Source organism: Fragaria vesca, linkage group LG6 (genome assembly GCF_000184155.1).
Source record: "Fragaria vesca subsp. vesca linkage group LG6, FraVesHawaii_1.0, whole genome shotgun sequence".
Lineage (NCBI taxonomy): Eukaryota > Viridiplantae > Streptophyta > Magnoliopsida > Rosales > Rosaceae > Fragaria > Fragaria vesca.
In genome coordinates, this window is record NC_020496.1 from 28242404 (window position 1) to 28261713 (window position 19310).

The following is a 19310-nucleotide window of genomic DNA, read 5'->3' on the forward strand; positions in this document are numbered from 1 at the left end:
ACAAGGTGTCATAACCGAAATCGAAGAACACTCCATTGATTATGAGATAAAACAAAAGATGAAGGAGTATCAACCACATTATTTCAAAATCATAATTTGTTAACGCACAAGTCCACCTTACGTGAAATGTGAAAAATTATTTGAAATTTATACTGTCAAATTATTGTCATGACACATAATCGAGTCATTCAAATTTTTCTCTTATCTCATCTCATGAATAATGACTTACCATCTACTTCATTAATCACTGATACAATGTAATAAAATAAAAGATAGATGTCACATCACATCATATTATATTAGGAGAAGACGTATCATAATTTACTAAAATGTCAATGCACATTAAGTGAAATGCGGAAAGTCATTTGAATACAAACAAATGACTTTTACCATAATCACACCATCCTACACAAGCAAAGTTGCCATGACAATGAGTCATCCAAGATTTTCTCCTTTCTCAAGCTTAAATGACCTAACATTTTCTTCATTTCCAGATGAAAACTTGAAAAACAAAACATAAACAAACAGTGTTGTTGAGTTGGAGTTTCATCTGAGTGTTTAAAGCTCATAACAAGTTGGGACTGTGGCGGATGGCTAGCTGCAATCAAAGAGACGTGTTTGTTGCTTTGTTTTGGGAGAAAATAAGACATATATACACGTCTTAATCTCAGTATTTGGGTAGAGACACATGTCTAATTGGGGAGATAAGGTGGATTTGGATGTGATATATAAGGAACTCTCTAGGCAAGAACCAAGAATCGGACGTATTCATCTCTTTCGTTTTCTGGTCCACACGCTCAATCGATCTCTATTATTATTGGCTTCTTTCGATTCTTTGCTGGATAAAGATGATGTTGCAGCTTGCTATATACACAGCTTAACCCCATCGTGAAGTTGTTGATAACTTGATGCTAAGACCCCAGCTGTTCGATTTCCTCCATCTCATTCTCATCATTAGAGATAGACATTGTGTACATACTTGGGGATATTATTCTAGCTTGGACAGCAAGGTCTTCGAAATTTCCACAATCGAATTTGCAACGCACAAAACGTGCATCATATATAATTTGGTGACCTACTGTTGATTTGATACGTTTCTACAGCATTAGTGCAAATACGAATGCTACGTACGTAGTTTTTATAACACCAATGCGATTTGACATAGTAGAAAAACTAATCGTGATCGGATGAAATGTTCATTGTAATAACTATTCTCCACTAAACTCGTCATGATGAATTACTAAACTTACACCATTTTGCTCTGCATGACATGAATGCATATAACAAAGATGTAAATGTTGATGATTTTAATTTTAGGTGGAGTGGACTTTGTTGAATTAATATGCAGATATGCGTCATAGTTTTGGTTAATGGTTCAGATCAACATCAATTGGAACAGAATGCAGAAAGGTAGGCACGCATTGCATTAAACATGGTGAGCTTACAGTCGAGAGAGTAGGTTAGGCATCATAAACTACCAACTGTCTGAATCTCAAGTCTGAAATTTTAATTATATGAACAGCTTCCAAATAAGAAAATGCCCTTATATATAAATATATGGGTTGTCCCCATGGAAACCCTTAAACTATATCTAGAAAAGTATAGTATTTCAGAAGATTATATTCACCAAGCCGATTCGAAGAGAACAGAAACACTGAGATATAATAATTCGTCCATGATATATGCACCGACGACTGTGTAGTGTGTACTTGGCTTTAATTTAATTATTATTGTGATGCATATTTTATACTTCAGAATTAAAACAACCAAATACAAAAATATACAATTCACACACTGTAAACTGTAGCAAATGAAATAAAGAAATAGGCCGTTCACACCCTATAAGAACGTATGCCTCAACTTGTTGAGAGCACATAAAGCCAACTTTCCAACACCTTCTGCCCATTTTTTATTTTTCAGTTCATGTCAAGATGGAAGCAATCATGTCACTCTTCACACACCCTATATTCTTTGTCTTCCTCTCAATGATTTTCTATTTCCTGGTGCAAGTGATTTTTGGTAAATTCCGGCGACAAGTCTATGAGTTTTCCGGCCCTCCAAGCCATCCCCTCATTGGGTGCTTAGTCTCATTTTACCAGAACCGCTTCCGGCTACTTGACTGGTACACCGAGCTCCTTGCAGACTCGGCCACCAGCACCATCGTCGTGAGCCGGCTCGGTGCACGACGGACCATAGTCACAGCCAACCCGGAAAATGTAGAGTACATGCTCAAAACCAACTTCAACAACTTCCCAAAAGGTAAACCCTTCACTGAAATCCTTGGAGACTTTCTTGGATGTGGGATATTCAATGTGGACGGCGAGCTTTGGCGCACGCAGCGCAAGTTAGCCAGCCACGAGTTCACCACCAAGTCTCTGCGTGAGCATATCATGAATAGCTTGGAGGAAGAAGTAGAAGAGGGCTTATTGCCATTGATGGAGTCACTAGCTATGAAAGGAGAAGTTGTAGACTTGCAGGAGTTGCTGAGGAGATTCACGTTCAATGTGATTTGTAAGGTGTTTTTGGGGGTTGAGAGGTGCTCTTTGGATCCCTCTTTGCCTGTCCCAGAACTCGCAAGGGCTTTCGACACAGCATCGGAGATCTGTGCAATGCGTGGGGCTGCGCCTGTGTTCATAATTTGGAAGATCAAGAGATGGCTTGGGATTGGTTCGGAGCAGAAACTCAAAGCTGCAGTAGCACAAGTACATGCCTATGTGATGAACATAATAGAGACGAGGAAGCAGAAACTTGATGATGATCAAAGTACTGGGAATATAGATCAGGATCAAGATCTGCTAACTCGGTTGATAATGGCGGGACATGAAGACGAGGTCACAAGGGACATGGTAATAAGCTTTATAATGGCGGGGAGGGACACGACTTCAGCAGCCATGACGTGGCTCTTCTGGTTGCTTTCCCGCCATCAAACTGTAGAGGAAGATTTGGTGAAGGAGATCGAAGAGAATCAAACAACGATGGACCATGAGCCATTGGATTTCAGATTGTTGAAGGCATGCCTTTTCGAATCCATGAGGCTCTTTCCACCTGTGGCTTGGGACTCAAAACATGCCAAAGTCGATGACTTGTTGCCGGACGGAACTCATGTCCGGGCTGGAGATAGAGTGACCTATTTTCCCTACGGGATGGGACGAATGGAGTCGTTGTGGGGGAAGGACCGGCTGGAATTCAAGCCGGACCGGTGGTTTCTCGAACCGGACAAGGAGGCGAGATCGGAGCTGAAGAAGGTATGCCCATTCAAGTTGCCTATCTTTCAAGCAGGTCCAAGGGTTTGTCTTGGGAAGGAGATGGCTTTTGCTCAGATGAAGTATGTGATGGCATCCATTCTCAGACAGTTCGAGATCAGACCGGTCGACTCCGACGTGCCGGTCTTCGTGCCGCGCCTGACGGCACACATGGCCGGCGGGATGAAGGTTCTGGTACGCAAGAGAGGGACTGATTAAGATGAGAACTGGGAAGCTGATTAAACTAAGTAGGAGAGAGTCAATGGTTCTGATTAGTTTAAGAGTTGTTGGACAGTGTAGCATGTTATTATTTACATGCCTCATTTCTAGTGTAGCACAAGAATATGATTTTATGTACAAAAATCATATACATAATTGTGTAGGTAGCTTGATTTTAGTACGCTAATCATGATCAATCTACATTATCAATCACAGATGTCAAACTCTATTCTAAACCATGTGATGCTCGAGCAAACAAGTATCAAAGGCCAAAGTTTTGTTTTAAAAATGGAGGTCAGGATAATATTGTAGATTCGAGTTTGGATAGATAAATTCGCATGCCCATCAGGCCGTGACTCGGTGTGCTTTCTTTAGTGGAAGAAAAAACAAACGCGCACTGTATAAAAATAGTCGATCTTTTCGTCAGCATAAAGCAACCATTTATCACCACGTTTCCTTTTACCTTCCTATTGAGGAAATGGTGAGAATCTAGAGCTGCTGAATAGGTACAAGTTTCTATTATAAGAAACCGCTATGTATTTAGCCTAATCACTTTTTTTCCTGTTCTTTTTGTGAAGGAAAGAACAAGAATGCTAGTATACTATGCTTGTTTTTTCCTTACCTTACAAAACAGCAGGATTCCTAGTGGGACAAGCTTCCAAATTGCTTGTTCCAATCATCATAGGTACCAAGCTCATTCAAGGAAACAGAGGGCCTCACCTCGTGTAACGCACTCTCAAAATCCTATAAAACAAAACCAAAATAAAATTATGCAGGAAAAGTAACAAGGAGGCTCAACCAGTAGTGTAAGTCTGTAACTTTTTACCTGAAAAGTTACTGGGCGCATATCCTCCTTCTTAAGCTTTGTTATTTCTATGCCTTGTCTTAAAGCTTCTCTTAGAGGACCCATAGAGGCATCCTTCACTAAGTTTTTCATGTCTGATCCTGAGTACCCTGCAAAATAAAGCGACAAACTCAGGGCTGTGAAAAGGCAATAGAGAATTATAGTGATTTTGGATCTTAACTGAATGTAGGAGGTCAGTACCTTCTGTTAACTTGCATATGTTACCAATATCTTCCCTTGATAGTTTGAATAGTCCATCCTTCTCAAGGAGATTCTCCACTATCCAGGCTCTTGCTTCTTCAATACATCAATTGCAGGTTAGCTGCATAATCAAAATCAACAATGTGGGTAAAATCAAACATGCTAAGTAGGCACCTGATGAAGGAAGAGGAATGTAAAGTCGCTTAGTTAGTCGCCTGCGTGCTGCTTCATCAAGCTCTTGGGGTCGATTTGTTGCTCCTACAAAATGTATGTAGATTTGTGAGAGAGTGAAATCAGAGTTAAAATATTTAAGCGAAGGATAACCGTAACTAGAAATGTTAAAACAGAAAACATGAAAGCTAGAGGATAATTGAGATTAAATGGGTTTAGCAAATCACCTATAAGAAGAATTTGCTCACTGCCACTGTCAAAGCCTTCCATTTCAATGAGAAACTGTGTTTTGAGTCGCCTACTTGATTCATGTTCGCCTTCTGACTTACGCTGCAAACATAAAGTAACTCAGCTCAATGCGTTTGAAACAAGGTAAGGACGTATACACTGAGATACAATGGGGTTCATGCAGTTAACCAACTAATATACAATACCCTGAGATTTTTTTTTTTACTGCAAAGCATACATACTGGCAGCTTGTACCATGTCAAGTTTAAGTTCAAGAGCTACAGCAAGTCTTACCTGCGAGAGAAGTGAGTCGATTTCGTCAACAAAAATCACAGCTGGCTGCCGACAACTGGCTACTCCAAAAAGGGCCCGAACTAACTTTTCACCCTCACCAATCTGCAGTTACCAGTTAAAGATACGAATCTAAGAATGTTTTCGAGGATATAAATATACATAAGGAGAAACTAGTATACAAGTGGGGACTTGAGAAGCAGTAAAAGATATATTATCTTTCTGCATAATTTAAAGATTTGCAGGAAAATCAGGATCAAATCACAAACTACAATGATTACAGTATATTAAATGATCATAGAATTGGATCTGTGGTTCAACATTGGTAGACATAATCCAAATTAGATAAAAAAAAAGATATGGCAAACAATCATCAACAATCAAGGCAAAAAGATGAACACTTACCCATTTGCTCGTCAATGAACTGGCAGAGATGTAGAAAAATGTTGCTTTTGCCTCTCCAGCTATGGCTTTCCCAATCATTGTTTTGCCTGTTCCCTGAAACAGGTGCAAGTATTAGATCCTTCATTGGCCAGAAAATCTTGTACTACACTCCTTAGAAGATTCACTACTTACAGGTGGACCGAAGAGAAGAAGACCCTTTCCAGGAGAACGACAACCTTTGAAAATATCAGGACGTAATAGTGGCCATATAACCATCTCTGTCACACACTTTTTAGCATGGTCCAAACCAGCTGAAACATTGCAAAATTTCAATCAGAACACCTTTAGCTGTGTGTACAATTGTAAATACAGAAGACAGTTAGAGCCTCTTCCATTACCAATATCATTCCATCGAACATTAGGATCCTTGTCCATAATCTCATTACTGACATGTTCAATAAGACGAGGTTCCAAGTTCCTTAGTTTTTCTGGGAGCTCCCCATCTGGACCGCAGAGAAATTCCATACTGAAAAAGACAAAAATACATTAGAACATTAATGCATATTCATCATCCTAAGTTAGAGTAAGAGAGTTTCTAGATGCATTCAGCATGAGGTTACACCACTCACCAGCTCCTTGTTGAGTCATCTAATGCATCATCTGACTTTCCACCAATTTTTGAAGTCATATTCCCAACATTGCCCCCATTAGATCTAACAGGAGGAACAAAATTACCACGGACACCTCGACGTGAAACACCATATGATCTCGTGTTAAAACCCCTATTAGCAACACTGTTATCACTTTGAGGAGAGACAGAAGCATTTGGTGATGCAGCTAACCCTCGCCTTTGCCTTACGTCCATTTCCTAGTCAATAAAGAAGATTCCGATCAAAATCGCTACATACGGATAAAGTGTACCTAAAAAATACAAAAAAATTAAAGAGAAAGGCAGCATCAGTTTCAATATAGGCAAGTAAGTTCCACAAACACATTACTAATCTGTAGGAACTAGGGGAACACTTCTACTTCAATTAGCAGGTGATAAATACCTACCCTATAGGATTCATATGCCAAAGCTATGAATCAATTATTATTATACCAGCAACATAGAAAAATGGACAGAAAGGAGTTAATTAAAAAAAACGCTACTAAAAGATGCCTATTATAAAAGAGTACGGTTTAGCAGAAATATGATGGATACCAATTTGGCTTTGGCAGTTACGAATCCATTGCCAGAAACATCGGCTTTAGCATCTTCATTGGCTGATGGGGACTTTGTAGTATCAAGAATGGGGCTGTTAAATTCCCTGTGTACACGTTTACTGCCCAAGGGATTCCCATGAGCTCTTTCTTCATCTTCCACTTTTTGAAAAGACGAGGTACTATGACTGCTGTTGCGGTTGTGATGAGAGTGACGCTTTTCAACAACAGTGCAGTCATCAGAGCTGTTACTTCTAGGAACCCAAGAACTACGAGATGTGTTACTTGCTGTCCCAATGTTGTTTTTGTACAATGATGTCAATTTAGTTTGTGTCATGGCTTTTGATAACTTGCTATTCAACTTTTCCCGCTTCTCCAATTGATCTCCCTACACCATACAGTAATTTTGGTTAACACACCAAAATCCTAATAAACATCCTACCACAAAATAACATGACAAAAATTATTTTCCACATGCAAAATCAGAGGCAAGTCGTACCAAATCATTCGCAGCCTTTCCATGGTTAGACTGCCGAAGAAGAGCTTGAAAGTACTTTGATTGTTTAATCCTCCCAATGTCAATATCTCCCTTTGTGCTGAAAACAAAACCAGGATCCTTTTTCGCTTGCTCGAAAGCTTTGCTGTATGCATATACTATTCAACGATTAGCATTTCAAAAGAAAAATCTTAACCTGCATTTGTAACACTGATTCGATACGAATCTACACTCAAATCGCAAATTCCTAGACCAGAATTCAGCTTTCAATATGAAATTCCAATCCAGTTTTTGATTCATCCAATACTTAAAACTAAAATTGATTCAACTACACCATAAATTCTTCATAAAATTCACATTATTTTCAATCTCTAAGATATTACAAAAAAAAAAAATACGAGTATATAAAAGGAAATGGAGAATTGAAAACACAAACAGCTAGGGTTCGGAGTAAAATCGAAGCTCCGAGAGGGAAAGAGAAATAGGCGTACCGATCGGAACCAGGAATCAGTTCGCGGCGGGCCTCACCGAGCTTGGAGACGGCTTCGCGGCGGATAGGGCTGACGAAAGCACGGTCGAGCTGAGAGTGAGACTGTGAGTCGAGAAAGCCGAGGAGACGAAGACTGAGGATCTGAGAGGCGGAGAAGTCGTTTCTGTCGGCGGCGAGTTCTGCTCCGAAGAGAAGAGATTGAAGGCGGTGTAGGTTATCGTCGGCTTGCTTCCTCCAGCAGACCTCTTCGCCGGAGTTCAGTTCCTCCTTTCCCGCCATTTCGCGCTCTCTCTCTCTCTGTCCCTCTCTTTTTCTCTCTAGGTCCTTCTGAGACTCTGGGGCTTTTTAATTTCTGACGTAAAAAAAAAAAAAAAATAAGTAAGTAATAATTATGCGGGCTAGGCGGATACGAGGTGGGCCAAGGCGGAAACCAGGTTGGCTGGGCCTAACGGTTTGAAGGGTCCATCAAAAAAAAGAAAAAAAAAAAACTGTAGCTCTCTCACTCTCCTTTACTTCCTTGGTTTCATTCGAATCTCATTGAATTCAAGTTTGTCAACTCACCGGAAATGGCCGTCGTCGTCGGACTCGGGTTCCCGGAGAAGCATCAAAAACCCGACACACTTCGCCGTCCAAAAGCACAACAACAAGGAGGTAAAATAAAAACACTTCCACTTCATTGATTTTGGCCTAAAATTGGTTATGGATTTCAGTGTTTTATCACTATACAGAGGGTGTCAACATATTCTTCGTCATCATCGACCAATCAACAGCTAGAGAAGCAAAAGCTTGAATGAACATCAATCCTGTAACTAGCTTACTGTGATTTTAACTCTGCTGTAATCTGCAACTTATAGCAGAAACAATGTTTGAATTTTGTGTCATTACAACTTCTGTGCATCATAATTTTTGTTGAAAAAATTGAAATCGGTGTCTATATAGTCCACATAAGTTTGAGTGAAAATCATAATTTTGGGCAATTTTTTTTTTAAAAAAAAGAGAGCTTGAGGGTTAATGACTCGATTCCCAATCATAACATGATCAACTCACAACACTAAATGTCCATAACAAACACAAACACAAAAAATTTGCACCTTACCCAACTTGGGTGCAATTCCATATTTCTATCAGTCCTGCACAACAGTCAGTTTCTATATGAGATGATTATCAACTAGGGTATGATATGCCCAAACAGAATTTTGCAAATACTCCCTGATGCCAAATTGATTTTACATCCAGAGGCAATACCTGACACTCAGACATGTCAACTCAGCAAGAAACGTAAAATGGATTCTAAAGCAGCAAATATTATTTTTTCAGTTGCTAATGGAGCATAAATTACATTACATTAAGCATAATCAGCAGTAGATCAAATACATGGAAAATTAATGGTTAAACAAGCTATATAGTATGCAGCAGCATCCTCCCCACCCTACAAAGAAAAGCAATTGTATAATGTCCTACATATTCTGGGAAGTCTAACTGCTGCCAAAGAATACCAAAGCATGGCACCACATGAAGATTCAACAGTTGGCTCATGTGCTTCCAGGAGGAGCATCACTTCCTGCAACTGGCTTCCGGTTCAAATAGCGGATAACAGCATCTTCAACCCTGCAAGCATCACCCAAACAAAATTTGATAAGCAATTCACCCTAGTATTCTTTTGAAGTAACCAGGTGCTCACATGATTATATATTTACAAACCTAAAGTTGAGAAAACACCAACTAGTCGAAATTGATCTTTGAGAATTTGACCATAAAGGGCATACTTTAAAAATATAATAGAAACAAAATAAATTTTGCAGGGTCATATAAGTAAATGCAACATCTTAATGATTACTGGCAAAATCCGAGGGAGGTGCTCACAACAGGGGGTCAATTAGAAACATGATCTAACAAAATAAATGAAATCCCTTCGGGTACTCTGAGACTTCTACAATAAATGACACACTAAAAATATAAAACAAAAAAAAAGACCTTTTATCAGAGTAATATCATCAGTAATGCGACAACTTTAATGATTACTAGCAGAATCTGATGGAGACATGATCTAACAAAAAAAATGAAACCCCTTCTGGAGCATCAAACAGTACAAACTTAACAATTGCAAGGAGCAATGCAGAACATTTGAAAGAGAGTATATAAAATGACTTTCAAAATCAAAATCAGCAGATAGGTGATCACAAGCTTTCGTAACAAAAGGATCAAATATGACAAAAAGTGAAGAGCTTACCAAGGTTGATGGAAGAAATCTGACCGGCGCTCTTTCTCAGCACTACGACTCGCTACTCCAGCTACAAGCTTTAAATCTTTGCTTTGAGATTCAATCAGCGCATTGATGAATTCAACAGGTGACTGACTAAATCCAAGGAAAAAAGCTCGCCTGCGACGATGCTCATGGATTTTTCTGATAGCTCCACATATCGCTTCATCACATGCATCAATTTCTTTGTTTTTCTCTGAGTTGGCCATTAGAGCAGATAATTCCCTTTGAATTGGAAAAGGCACATCTACCAACACATCATAACATGCTGTTCCAGCTGGACTATTACCAGAAAGCCTCATCTTATGCTCCAAATGTATAGGTTGTGGCGGAAACAGATGCTGAGATATCTTCTGGGACACCATAGTAAATTTCATTTTTTCCTCTCCGAACACTCTTTGAAGTGGTGGATCACAGTTAAAGAAAGAGGGGTCATTTGGGTTCTGCAATTTCCTAGCCTTCACATAGTGCCAGATTGAAGCTATTATTCTTGGACGAGTTTCCACCTCAATACCAAGAACTTCCATCAAAGGTTGTGAAAGCTTAAACTTCTCAGGCGCATAATTCATTTCCAAGCGTATATTCACAGTAAACTCTTTGTCCCCTTTTCTCTTCACCTCAAATCCCTCATGTGGTGCAGGTGACCTTGCATTTTCCCAGTTAATGATATGATTATCAGGATATAGCCTCTGGTCCAAAGAAATGGTTACTCTCTTGAAGAAAGATGAAAACTTTGGGTAAAAGGGATTTGATTTCTGGACCACCCCAGGCTGATCAGGGTCAACCCCATCTTCCAAGATCCTTCCAACTATCTTAAGTGTCCAAGTAGGGGGATCAGCATTTGGTTTCTGTGGAATTGAACGAACCTGATTGGCAAAGGTGTTAAAAACATAAATGCGAAGTGTTTTCTGAATAGAAGGGGGGCTCTTCAGAGCCTCTTGGATATCAACTTTCTTTCTTGTAAGCGCAGCATCGACACGAGCCTCAAACTCAAGAAGCTGGGTGTATAGAGCAGACTCAGGCAATATGGAGGCTACTTTGTCCTGTAGCTGTTTTTCGGGAAGCTTCTGCTTCTTTTTACGATTAGCAGCTGACAGGTCCATGGTTCTAATGGGTGAGATCATGTTTGTAGGAGAAAGACCAGGAGGGCGCACTGGAGGTTTCTGAGGGAAGCGCTTCACACTTCCACTTCCGGGCGTAGAATATGAGGGTGAATTCCCCATGGAACCTGCTTGGTTCTGGTTCAGCGACATCGCCTGAGCCTGTAACTGAGCCTGGAATTGAGCGTGAGCTGCTTGAGCCTGAGCTTGGGCATGTGCTTGCGCTTGAGCCTGTGCTTGGGCTTGGGCATGGGCATGTGCTTGAGCTTGTGCTTTTGACTGAGCCTGCGCAATCGCCTGTGCTTGGGAGAGCTGAAATTGTGCTTGAAAACCAGCCCCAAGTTGTGCTTGAGCCTGTTGCGGAAATGAAGGGTTTGCAGACATAGATGGGGGCACCATCCCGGAATTTCTAAAGGGCGACGAAGACGCTCCAAGATTCTTAGGTGGGTTATTATTATTCATCGACATTGCTGCCACTGTCTACACAAACACTCCAAAACTCAAGTACTATTCCACACACCGCCTCACAGAACTGTTCCACAAACCAGAGCACACCAGTCTCACTGTGAGCTTAAACCCAGCAAATATAGATTAGTCGAAACACAACCTCAAATCAAATAGCCATTCCCAAGCAGCCCGAAAACCCAAATCCGTAAAATCCCCAAATTTCGCAGGACACAACTGTTCACTCCACAAAACCCTAAATTTCAAAACAAAACACTAATCAAATCCGAATGCCGCGATAAACAACCAAAACCAGTAATTCTACATGAGAATTTTATCTACAACTGATCCAACAACTATGCTTTAGGGAAATGAATAGCAATTTGAACCGAGAAGTGACACATGATTATACTACCAAAAAATTGCCCATTAAATACAGAGAGGAAATGAAACAAATCAAACCAAAAACACTTACAGCGTAGCAGAAACAAGTCAAGACGCCAAAGCCCTTGGGTTTGGTTGGCCTCCACCTGATATACCAGTGAGCCAGCAGCAGCAGCTCCTGCTTTGTTTTGATTTCGCTCTCTTTTTTTTCTTTCTTCTCCTACTTTCCTTTTCATCTTATACCAAAAGTCGTTTCCTCTTTTTATTCCTTTTTTTCTTCTCACAACTGGTAAGGCCCAAAACCCAAACCCGGCCCACGGTTCTGATGAATCTGGAATTTTTTTTTTTTTAAACGGTGGACCCTTCGACCCGCTGGGCCCACGTCACCACCAACCGCCATGACGTGACCCTTTCTGCCTAACCCGCATATTACCAATTCCGACTATTTTTTTTATTTTATAATTATTATTATTATTATTTTTTTTTTTTTTTCATATCACAAGAAGCATCGAACACACACACAAAAGTGCTTCCATCTCACTTCTTTCACTTGTACTACTGTCCTGGATTTTATACCTTGAAACAGTTACACTGGTTTTCTGCAATGCAGATAATGCAGATAATAATGTGGACTGCATGAGTATTGAGATGAAAGCTCTTCTTAAACTCAAAGAGGGCCTTACAGATCATTCAGACTGGCTTTCGTCTTGGGCAGGAGACGACTGCTGCAAATGGAGAGGTGTAGGCTGCAACAACACAACTGGACGTGTGGGAAGCCTTAATCTTCGCAACTCTTATTCAGATGGTACAATTCATGCTTTAGAAGGTGAGATCAATCCTTCTTTGGTTGATTGGAAAGATATTGTTTACTTGGATTTGAGCATGAATAACTTTGGAAGTTTCATTGGATTACTAGAGAAACTGAAATATCTCAACAATCTGGTGCATCTTTTGGTGGAGTAATTCCCTCCAATCTTGGAAACCTTTCAAATTTGCTTCATCTTGATCTCAGTAATAATGTTATTGAGAATGATCTCAGATGGCTTTCCAGCTGTCTTTATTGCTTGCAGTCTCTTAACTTGGGGTCACCTTTTTATGATAATTTTGGATTTGTAGCGATGAACTTGGGTTGTGGTATGCCTAGAAGTTAGGTTTATTTTGATTGCTGAGAGTTGCAGTCTCTTAACCAGGCTATATGAGACAAAGGCGTCGCATATATCTTGCTCATGGGAGAATTACTTTGTTGCTTGACGGACTCTTAAATTTACATTTGTCCTTATTTTGCAGCTTATATGTCATCTCCATGCCACATTGAGTTGACTTTGTCAGAGAAAGAAGATCCAGTGAAAAAAGAGGTAATCTACAAACTTTGTGTTCTCATACTAAGGGACAAGTATAAAAAGAATCAAAATTTGAGATGAAAATTGTTGTTTGTTTTTGGCATTGTTTAGATTAGTACATAACTCCAGTCAGGTTTCTAAAGGGTGTTTCTATCTGAGCAAGTATGGGATAAGGTCTCTACCTTTACCGTCATTTCAACTGATTGACTGAAAGAAAACCTGTTCTTTAGAGGCTGCAGTAAGTTAGCTTTAAGAAAAGAGTTTGTCTTCTAGTCTGTTACTGTATTCACAAACATGTTCATCTTCATTTTGCATTATTTGGAAATGGAGCACGATCAGCAATGGGTTAAATAAATGTAGATTTACTGAAGTCATGTTCAAATTTGAAAGGATCCCTATTTATAACTGCTCCTTGAAAATGAATAAGATTAGAACTTTCTGCAATTGATTAAGATTTTGGACATTATCGAGTGTTTATCTCATGTGAACAATCTGCTGAACAACCTAATAATCGCTTGTCTTGCAGCTGCGCTCCCCGGAAATCAAGAACAGGTCCAGCCATACACAGCGGCGCAACTTCTTAAGATGTGTGGTCTAAAGAGTTTAGAAACTCACTTGATATGTCGTCCACTTGGTAATTTCTATAATGTCTCAGTTTTCAGATATTTATTGATTAAGAATTTTGTCACCAAATATAGTTTATCAACTTTTCATTTCATGTCGTGTGGATGAATCTCTTATGGTTCCTGCATAGAATAATTTTCAAATTTTGAATCTTAGTCTGAGTTTTATTTTCTTGATGCTTCTTTGTTATAAGTTTGCCTCTCCCACATAAGCTTACAGAACCATTGGTAAATAGTATAAATGCTAGCTGCTGCTGAAAATATAACATGAGGCGTGGTTTCTTGAGAAATCAGTAAAGATTTGGGGTATGATGCTGACCTGTTTCTTTTATCTGATATTTACCTAATCTTTTGCTCGAGAAAGGAAGTTGTAATACAGCAAAATTGCCTCATGAATGCTAGGAGCCTAGGATGAGTTTGCTTTAGCTGCCAGTAGAGGGTTCCTTTTGATTTTGTGTCCTTTGGGAAAGGGTAAATAGAGTTTTGACACAAGTTAGATGAATTCAAGATATTATACCCTCCATTTGTCTCTTTCCCTTCACAGAAAGAGGGCTTTCAGTCAAATCAACATGCTTTATATGTCACCCCATTCTAATGCTTGTAAAGTTAAACACTATTACATGCTATGCTCATTATCTGACACCGATACCTATACCCTTTCACTATCAGCTTTGTTTATGGCTTGGTGGTACTTTGTGTTCCTAAATTCTTCAGTTGCGTGAACCAAACAGCACGCAACTAAGTGATTGCTTACTTTCCTGATGCTCCTAATTTAATTTCCTTACGAGAGCAGTCAACTTTACTGTTAACTGGTGCCTAGTTGAAATCCTCAGATTCGCTTTCCATATCCAGGTAATTAGAGCCTTCAGGTGAACCCTATAGCCTTTAGCCCTTTACGAGAAGAGAAACCCTGGCAAAAACTAGAAATTTACCTGTATCATGAATTTTTGGTGGGTTGAAGAGTTGAATGAAACTAGAAATTGGTGCAATAACTTCGATTTCGTTGTACACATACCATATGTGCACGGAGATAGAAGGATGCCCCATTAGAACTTGGAGGCACGCCTAATAGTAATATTAAGAAACACAGGCTAGAAAGAGCAGCTACTCAAACAAACACACATGCTTGTAGTCATGACAAGCCTTATTGAAGAACACATGCCAAATGCCAGAGAGATATCACTCCCTATGATTAATCTTCAAGACTAAAACGACCTTCCGGTTCAAGCTGCCATGACAGAACAGTTGACGATGAAGCAGGTAGGGTTTTTGCCATGTTCAAGAGCTTCCCACTGCAACTCGTCAGCATTTGGATCAGGGCAGCAAGTGTATAACAGAGAAGGGCCATGTGCTGAAGACTGTATGACGAGTAGCTCATTCCCCAGAGACTTGAAAGCTATTCCCCATCCTAGTGTAGTATCAGCCCTCACCGGAACAGTTCCCAACTTCTTCCATGATTTGCTTCTCTTCATGTACACCTTGAGCTCGTTTGTGAGGGTCTTGAGTGAGTAGAGCTCGTTGTTCACAACCGCAATGAGAGGCGGGGATTGGTTATTCAAAGCTTGGTCTTCAGCACCATCTACTTCTAACATGTCTGGGATCAGTTCCCATGTCTTCTTTTCGATATCAAAGGCTTCTGCACAACTGAGATCTCTTCCCTCAGGGTTTCTCCCACCAATCACATGGAACTTGTTGTCCATGTAACAGCCGGAGCAAAACCTTCTCTTTCGGATCATGTTTGGGAGAGGCTCCCAGGATTTAGTCCCCGGATTGTATCTCTCAGCAGAATCCATAACTTCCCAACCTGTTGCCACCATTCCAAACCCACCGGCTACATATGCATAGGAACCACATGTAGCAGAAGCAAACAAGCACCTTGGATTGATCATGGAAGGACCTCTTGACCAAATGTTTGCTTCCATATCATACCTCCACACAACTAGCCCCTCAATCTCTCTGCCAGAGACTAGTAGATGAGTCCCTGCACAAAGCGATTCCCTATCACCGCGGATGAAGCAATCCTCTGCGGGTAAGATTGGGAGCTTCTTGCAGGACTTGAACTGCCTGTCGAATTCCCACCATGTTCTCTCGCCGCTAGGGGACACGAAAACAGACGGCTCTTTGAGGCCGAGTTCACTCCTGATCTTGTACAGCTCTCCACTCTTCAAAAGCGCCAAGAAGCGCTTGTTCACCAAGAAGAACTTCCAATACTCAGACCTCGGAACCCTGGCCAAGATCAAGGCCTCCAACTCTTCAACGAGGGGAGGGATTGAGTCACAATAATCTGCATCCTTCGGTTTAGGCACTGTAAAAGTACCCAATGATAAGGTTAAGGCACAATCACGCTGCATGAGCTCCTTGGATGAAAATGAGAATCCATCAAAGCTGCTGCTCATGCTTGATCTTCTCCTAACCTTTTCTGGAGGGCTGGTATGGTAACCAAACCCAGAACCTCCAAAGTTAGAGTTTCTGTTTTCTTTTGACATTGATGATCAGAAAAGCTTCAAATCTTCAGATACTGATTTCAGAAACCTGCAACATCCAAAATCCAGAAATGATCAATCATCAGCAATGAATGAAACAATAAATAATTAAATCAGAGACAGAGAGACGACAACAATGGGATTAATGGGATGACAAGGGACATAATTAGAAGAAAAATTTGCCGAGAATCGAATTCTCTCAATGAAGGAAGAATCTGATTCTTTGAGCTAGTTAGCTACTCCAAGAAATTTCACAGCTAGGAAAATTAGACCAAATCAATCACTTTTATGCAGCCATCACCAACCTTTGCCTGTCATTATACAAACAAATACAGACTATAGTAGTTACCTATACGAGAAGAAACACAAGAAATGGAACTTGTGCAGAGGTAAATATCAAAAGCTAAAGAAGATGCTTACTTCTAAGTGATCACCCCGATGAACATTCAAGTCGAGAAACAGTATCACAATCAATTTTCAAATAATGGTGCCTGCAATTGAGCAAGAAAGGGAAAAAAAACAGTGACAATTACATAAATGCCGAGAGATATTAGCCAATGAATACAATAAAATAGAGACAGAGACAGAGAGTGAATACCAGCAGGGACTCAAACTGTCAAAGACTCAAAGTCAAAGTAAAGAAGTAAAGACCCCGGTCATTGAATAAACCAAACACGGTCATAGAATAAACCAAACATTAAGGAGGAGGAGGAGGAGGAAGAACAAGAAGAAGAAGACGAAGTCAAAGAAGAACAAAGGTTCTCTGCAAAAGTCTCTAAGGCTTGAACTTGGTGATGAGAGGTGGTAATCGCAGAAAACCGATAAGAACTTGAAGCAAAGGAGGAGAGGAGAGAAAATAGAGGAAAGGAAAGGAGGCCATTAAGGCGCAGAGTAGATTAATGAGAAGATTATAAGAGGAACAACCGTATTGATGTAGAATTACTGAAATAGTAGCAGCAGAACAGTAGCAGTGCATATGTGGCAGGAGGTGATGAAATAATAAGGTTTAGTTTGGTATAGCTTCGTTTTTAAAAAAATCAGCTTTTATCTGAACTTTTGAATTTTATAGTGTTTGGTAAATGAAAGAAAAATAGTTTATTTTGAAAATTACATGTCACTGACAGCAGCTTTTAGAACCAACCTGAAGGTTACTTTTAAAATCAGTTATCACTAAAAACACTAGAAATTAATAAATTTTATCTTGACAGCATTTTTAAAATTAATATTTAGCAAATACAAAACTTTTTTAATTCTCAGCTGATTATTTTTGCAGTACATCAACAGCAGTTTTTTTTAAAGTCACAACAATACCAAACTAGCCCGAAGTTGAAGGTTAAAATACCCTGGAATTTTATATTACTACACAGGAAAAGTATACAATATTAGATTTAATACCATTATTCATCACCATGAAAGGTATAGCCACACTAGCACCACCACCAGTCCACCGTTACCAGCATTACCTATTTCTTTTGCTTCTTCCTTCCTTTTTTGCTATTTCTGATCTGGGTGAGTAGGAAAACCAGCAGGAGTCGGTTTCCTATTTTTAAGAATAGAAATAAAGTACTCTGCTAGGGTTTTCTTGGTCGACCCCAACTGAAAGGGCGTGGGGACACGCTCCTACCACACAAAAGGCATGGTCTCCGGCGACGCCTGATCGTTGAGGGTGTCAAAGTTGATGAACAAAGATTATTATTCCTTCTGTATGTAACAAGCTGGAGTTTTCTAAATTTTGGAAATGGCCAAATTCAGGTGAGTTAGCTGTCGTTTCTATCCTTTAATTTACAAGGGATTTGAAACTGGCCGGTTTCCGTTTTTGTTGCTCTATAATTGAGTCCAGTGTGAATTACTATGGATACAAGGCACTAATGACAAATCCAAGTCCAAGAGAAGGAAGAACTTGGAAGAAATCGATACGTGGCAAAGAAACAAATGGTGTTTAATGTCTTCAAAGACTTATTCTACAGCTATGAACCAATTAAATCACTGAGATTTGGCCTTTTGTTTGGTACATGGAACTCATTTCAATTTCAAAGATATGTTCTGAATTAATTTTCCTACTTTTTTTTTTTCAATGCTTAAAGACTAATTACAAAACAGATCCCCGAGAGCAACATGCTCTAAAAAGATCAAATTTAACAACAAGCCTTACGGACGAGGGGAAATCCGACTCCAAGTAGCTAGGCCTTGAAAGCTGATGACCAAGATTTGCTAGCATGTTGGCAACGAAGTTAGCTTCACGAAGAACATGATGAAAGACAATACTCTGGAAAGACATGGCAATACTCTTGATGTCTTAGACAAGTTGCAGCAGCCTCCACGGACAAGTTTCCCCTTGATATAGTTGATAACTAACACGGATTCACCTACAAAAAACATCAAGGCAGCAAAGACCAATGCGTCAATTGCAGTACAATAGAGCTGTAATTCACTAGTTATTCCAGATGCCCACCAAAGCTGAAAAACCCAGAGGTTATTTGTATTCCTGGGAAACCCCCGCCTACATCACCATTCAATATTTCTTGACCCACTATTGGCCAAACCACTTGGGCACTAGGTCCAATGTGAGTAGGATCACTTTGCCATGCTTCATAATTGAAAAAACGAGCACCGTGGAAATACATCCCACCTTTCACGATCAAGTCTTGGAATCCCATTTCATGAGTTTTGAAAAGACTATCTCTTAGTGCAATGGCTTATGCAATGGGAACGTTTGTCTTCCCAATCTTTTGCGCATAAGCAATAATAGGGCACCTAACATCGTCTGTAAGGATAAAACCAGCAACAACATCATATGTTTGTTGTAACATCGAACCGTCAAAATTAATATTTATTTTGCCATGAGGTGGAAGATTCCATTTGATATTGGAGCTTGCACTTGTGTTGCTGGGGCTGATACTACTACGG

At 39.9% G+C, this 19310-nt stretch overlaps 5 protein-coding genes across 6 annotated transcripts; 2 read left to right on the forward strand and 3 right to left on the reverse strand.

Moving 5' to 3' along the window:
• Window positions 1–1924: 1924 nt before the first annotated feature.
• Window positions 1925–3675, forward strand: LOC101291070 (cytochrome P450 94A1-like). Its single transcript, XM_004303928.1, has one exon. The coding sequence runs from the start codon at window positions 1932–1934 to the stop codon at window positions 3459–3461; it is 1530 nt and encodes a 509-aa protein (XP_004303976.1). The 5' UTR covers window positions 1925–1931; the 3' UTR covers window positions 3462–3675.
• Window positions 3676–3882: 207 nt separating this feature from the next.
• Window positions 3883–8093, reverse strand: LOC101291355 (fidgetin-like protein 1-like). Its single transcript, XM_004303929.1, has 13 exons — window positions 7771–8093; window positions 7283–7424; window positions 6785–7171; window positions 6210–6448; window positions 5979–6106; window positions 5773–5891; window positions 5602–5694; window positions 5200–5301; window positions 4905–5007; window positions 4681–4764; window positions 4507–4602; window positions 4288–4415; window positions 3883–4205 (listed from the first exon to the last, which is right to left on the reverse strand). Exons 1-13 carry the CDS (start codon window positions 8046–8048, stop codon window positions 4104–4106), a joined length of 2001 nt encoding a protein of 666 aa, XP_004303977.1. The 5' UTR covers window positions 8049–8093; the 3' UTR covers window positions 3883–4103.
• An 842-nt stretch (window positions 8094–8935) lies between these two features.
• LOC101291646 (SWI/SNF complex component SNF12 homolog) lies at window positions 8936–12191 on the reverse strand. Its single transcript, XM_004303930.1, has 3 exons — window positions 12049–12191; window positions 10000–11829; window positions 8936–9377 (listed from the first exon to the last, which is right to left on the reverse strand). Exons 2-3 carry the CDS (start codon window positions 11595–11597, stop codon window positions 9302–9304), a joined length of 1674 nt encoding a protein of 557 aa, XP_004303978.1. The 5' UTR covers window positions 11598–11829; window positions 12049–12191; the 3' UTR covers window positions 8936–9301.
• Window positions 12192–12517: 326 nt separating this feature from the next.
• LOC101291941 (60S ribosomal protein L17-like) lies at window positions 12518–14061 on the forward strand. Its single transcript, XM_004303931.1, has 3 exons — window positions 12518–12783; window positions 13245–13312; window positions 13824–14061. The coding sequence occupies exons 1-3, from the start codon at window positions 12594–12596 to the stop codon at window positions 13893–13895; spliced, it is 330 nt and encodes a 109-aa protein (XP_004303979.1). The 5' UTR covers window positions 12518–12593; the 3' UTR covers window positions 13896–14061.
• Window positions 14062–14891: 830 nt separating this feature from the next.
• LOC101292231 (F-box/kelch-repeat protein At3g27150-like) lies at window positions 14892–17187 on the reverse strand. Of its 2 annotated transcripts, none has more exons than XM_004303932.1 (3): window positions 17002–17187; window positions 16824–16894; window positions 14892–16452 (listed from the first exon to the last, which is right to left on the reverse strand). In XM_004303932.1, the coding sequence occupies exon 3, from the start codon at window positions 16404–16406 to the stop codon at window positions 15144–15146; it is 1263 nt and encodes a 420-aa protein (XP_004303980.1). In that variant the 5' UTR covers window positions 16407–16452; window positions 16824–16894; window positions 17002–17187; the 3' UTR covers window positions 14892–15143. The 2 variants fall into 2 exon arrangements, with proteins under 2 accessions (XP_004303980.1, XP_004303981.1); XM_004303933.1 differs by lacking the exon at window positions 17002–17187 and adding an exon at window positions 16709–16714 and having other exon boundaries at window positions 16824–16897.
• Window positions 17188–19310: the final 2123 nt, after the last annotated feature.

What these genes read in the sequence shown, in the direction of transcription:
- LOC101291070 (XM_004303928.1), top strand. Translation starts at nt 1,932, where the DNA reads ATGGAAGCAATCATGTCACTCTTCACACACCCTATATTCTTTGTCTTC.
- LOC101291355 (XM_004303929.1), bottom strand. Translation starts at nt 8,048, where the DNA reads ATGGCGGGAAAGGAGGAACTGAACTCCGGCGAAGAGGTCTGCTGGAGG. An exon ending in CTGATTCCTGGTTCCGATCG is followed by an intron (nt 7,425 to 7,770) that starts GTACGCCTATTT and finishes ATATGCATACAG; the next exon opens with CAAAGCTTTCGAGCAAGCGA. An exon ending in GTTCATTGACGAGCAAATGG is followed by an intron (nt 5,302 to 5,601) that starts GTAAGTGTTCAT and finishes TGGTAACTGCAG; the next exon opens with ATTGGTGAGGGTGAAAAGTT.
- LOC101291646 (XM_004303930.1), bottom strand. Translation starts at nt 11,597, where the DNA reads ATGTCGATGAATAATAATAACCCACCTAAGAATCTTGGAGCGTCTTCG. An exon ending in GATTTCTTCCATCAACCTTG is followed by an intron (nt 9,378 to 9,999) that starts GTAAGCTCTTCA and finishes TGATGCTTGCAG; the next exon opens with GGTTGAAGATGCTGTTATCC.
- LOC101291941 (XM_004303931.1), top strand. Translation starts at nt 12,594, where the DNA reads ATGAGTATTGAGATGAAAGCTCTTCTTAAACTCAAAGAGGGCCTTACA. An exon ending in TACAATTCATGCTTTAGAAG is followed by an intron (nt 12,784 to 13,244) that starts GTGAGATCAATC and finishes CTTATTTTGCAG; the next exon opens with CTTATATGTCATCTCCATGC. An exon ending in AAGATCCAGTGAAAAAAGAG is followed by an intron (nt 13,313 to 13,823) that starts GTAATCTACAAA and finishes CTTGTCTTGCAG; the next exon opens with CTGCGCTCCCCGGAAATCAA.
- LOC101292231 (XM_004303932.1), bottom strand. Translation starts at nt 16,406, where the DNA reads ATGTCAAAAGAAAACAGAAACTCTAACTTTGGAGGTTCTGGGTTTGGT.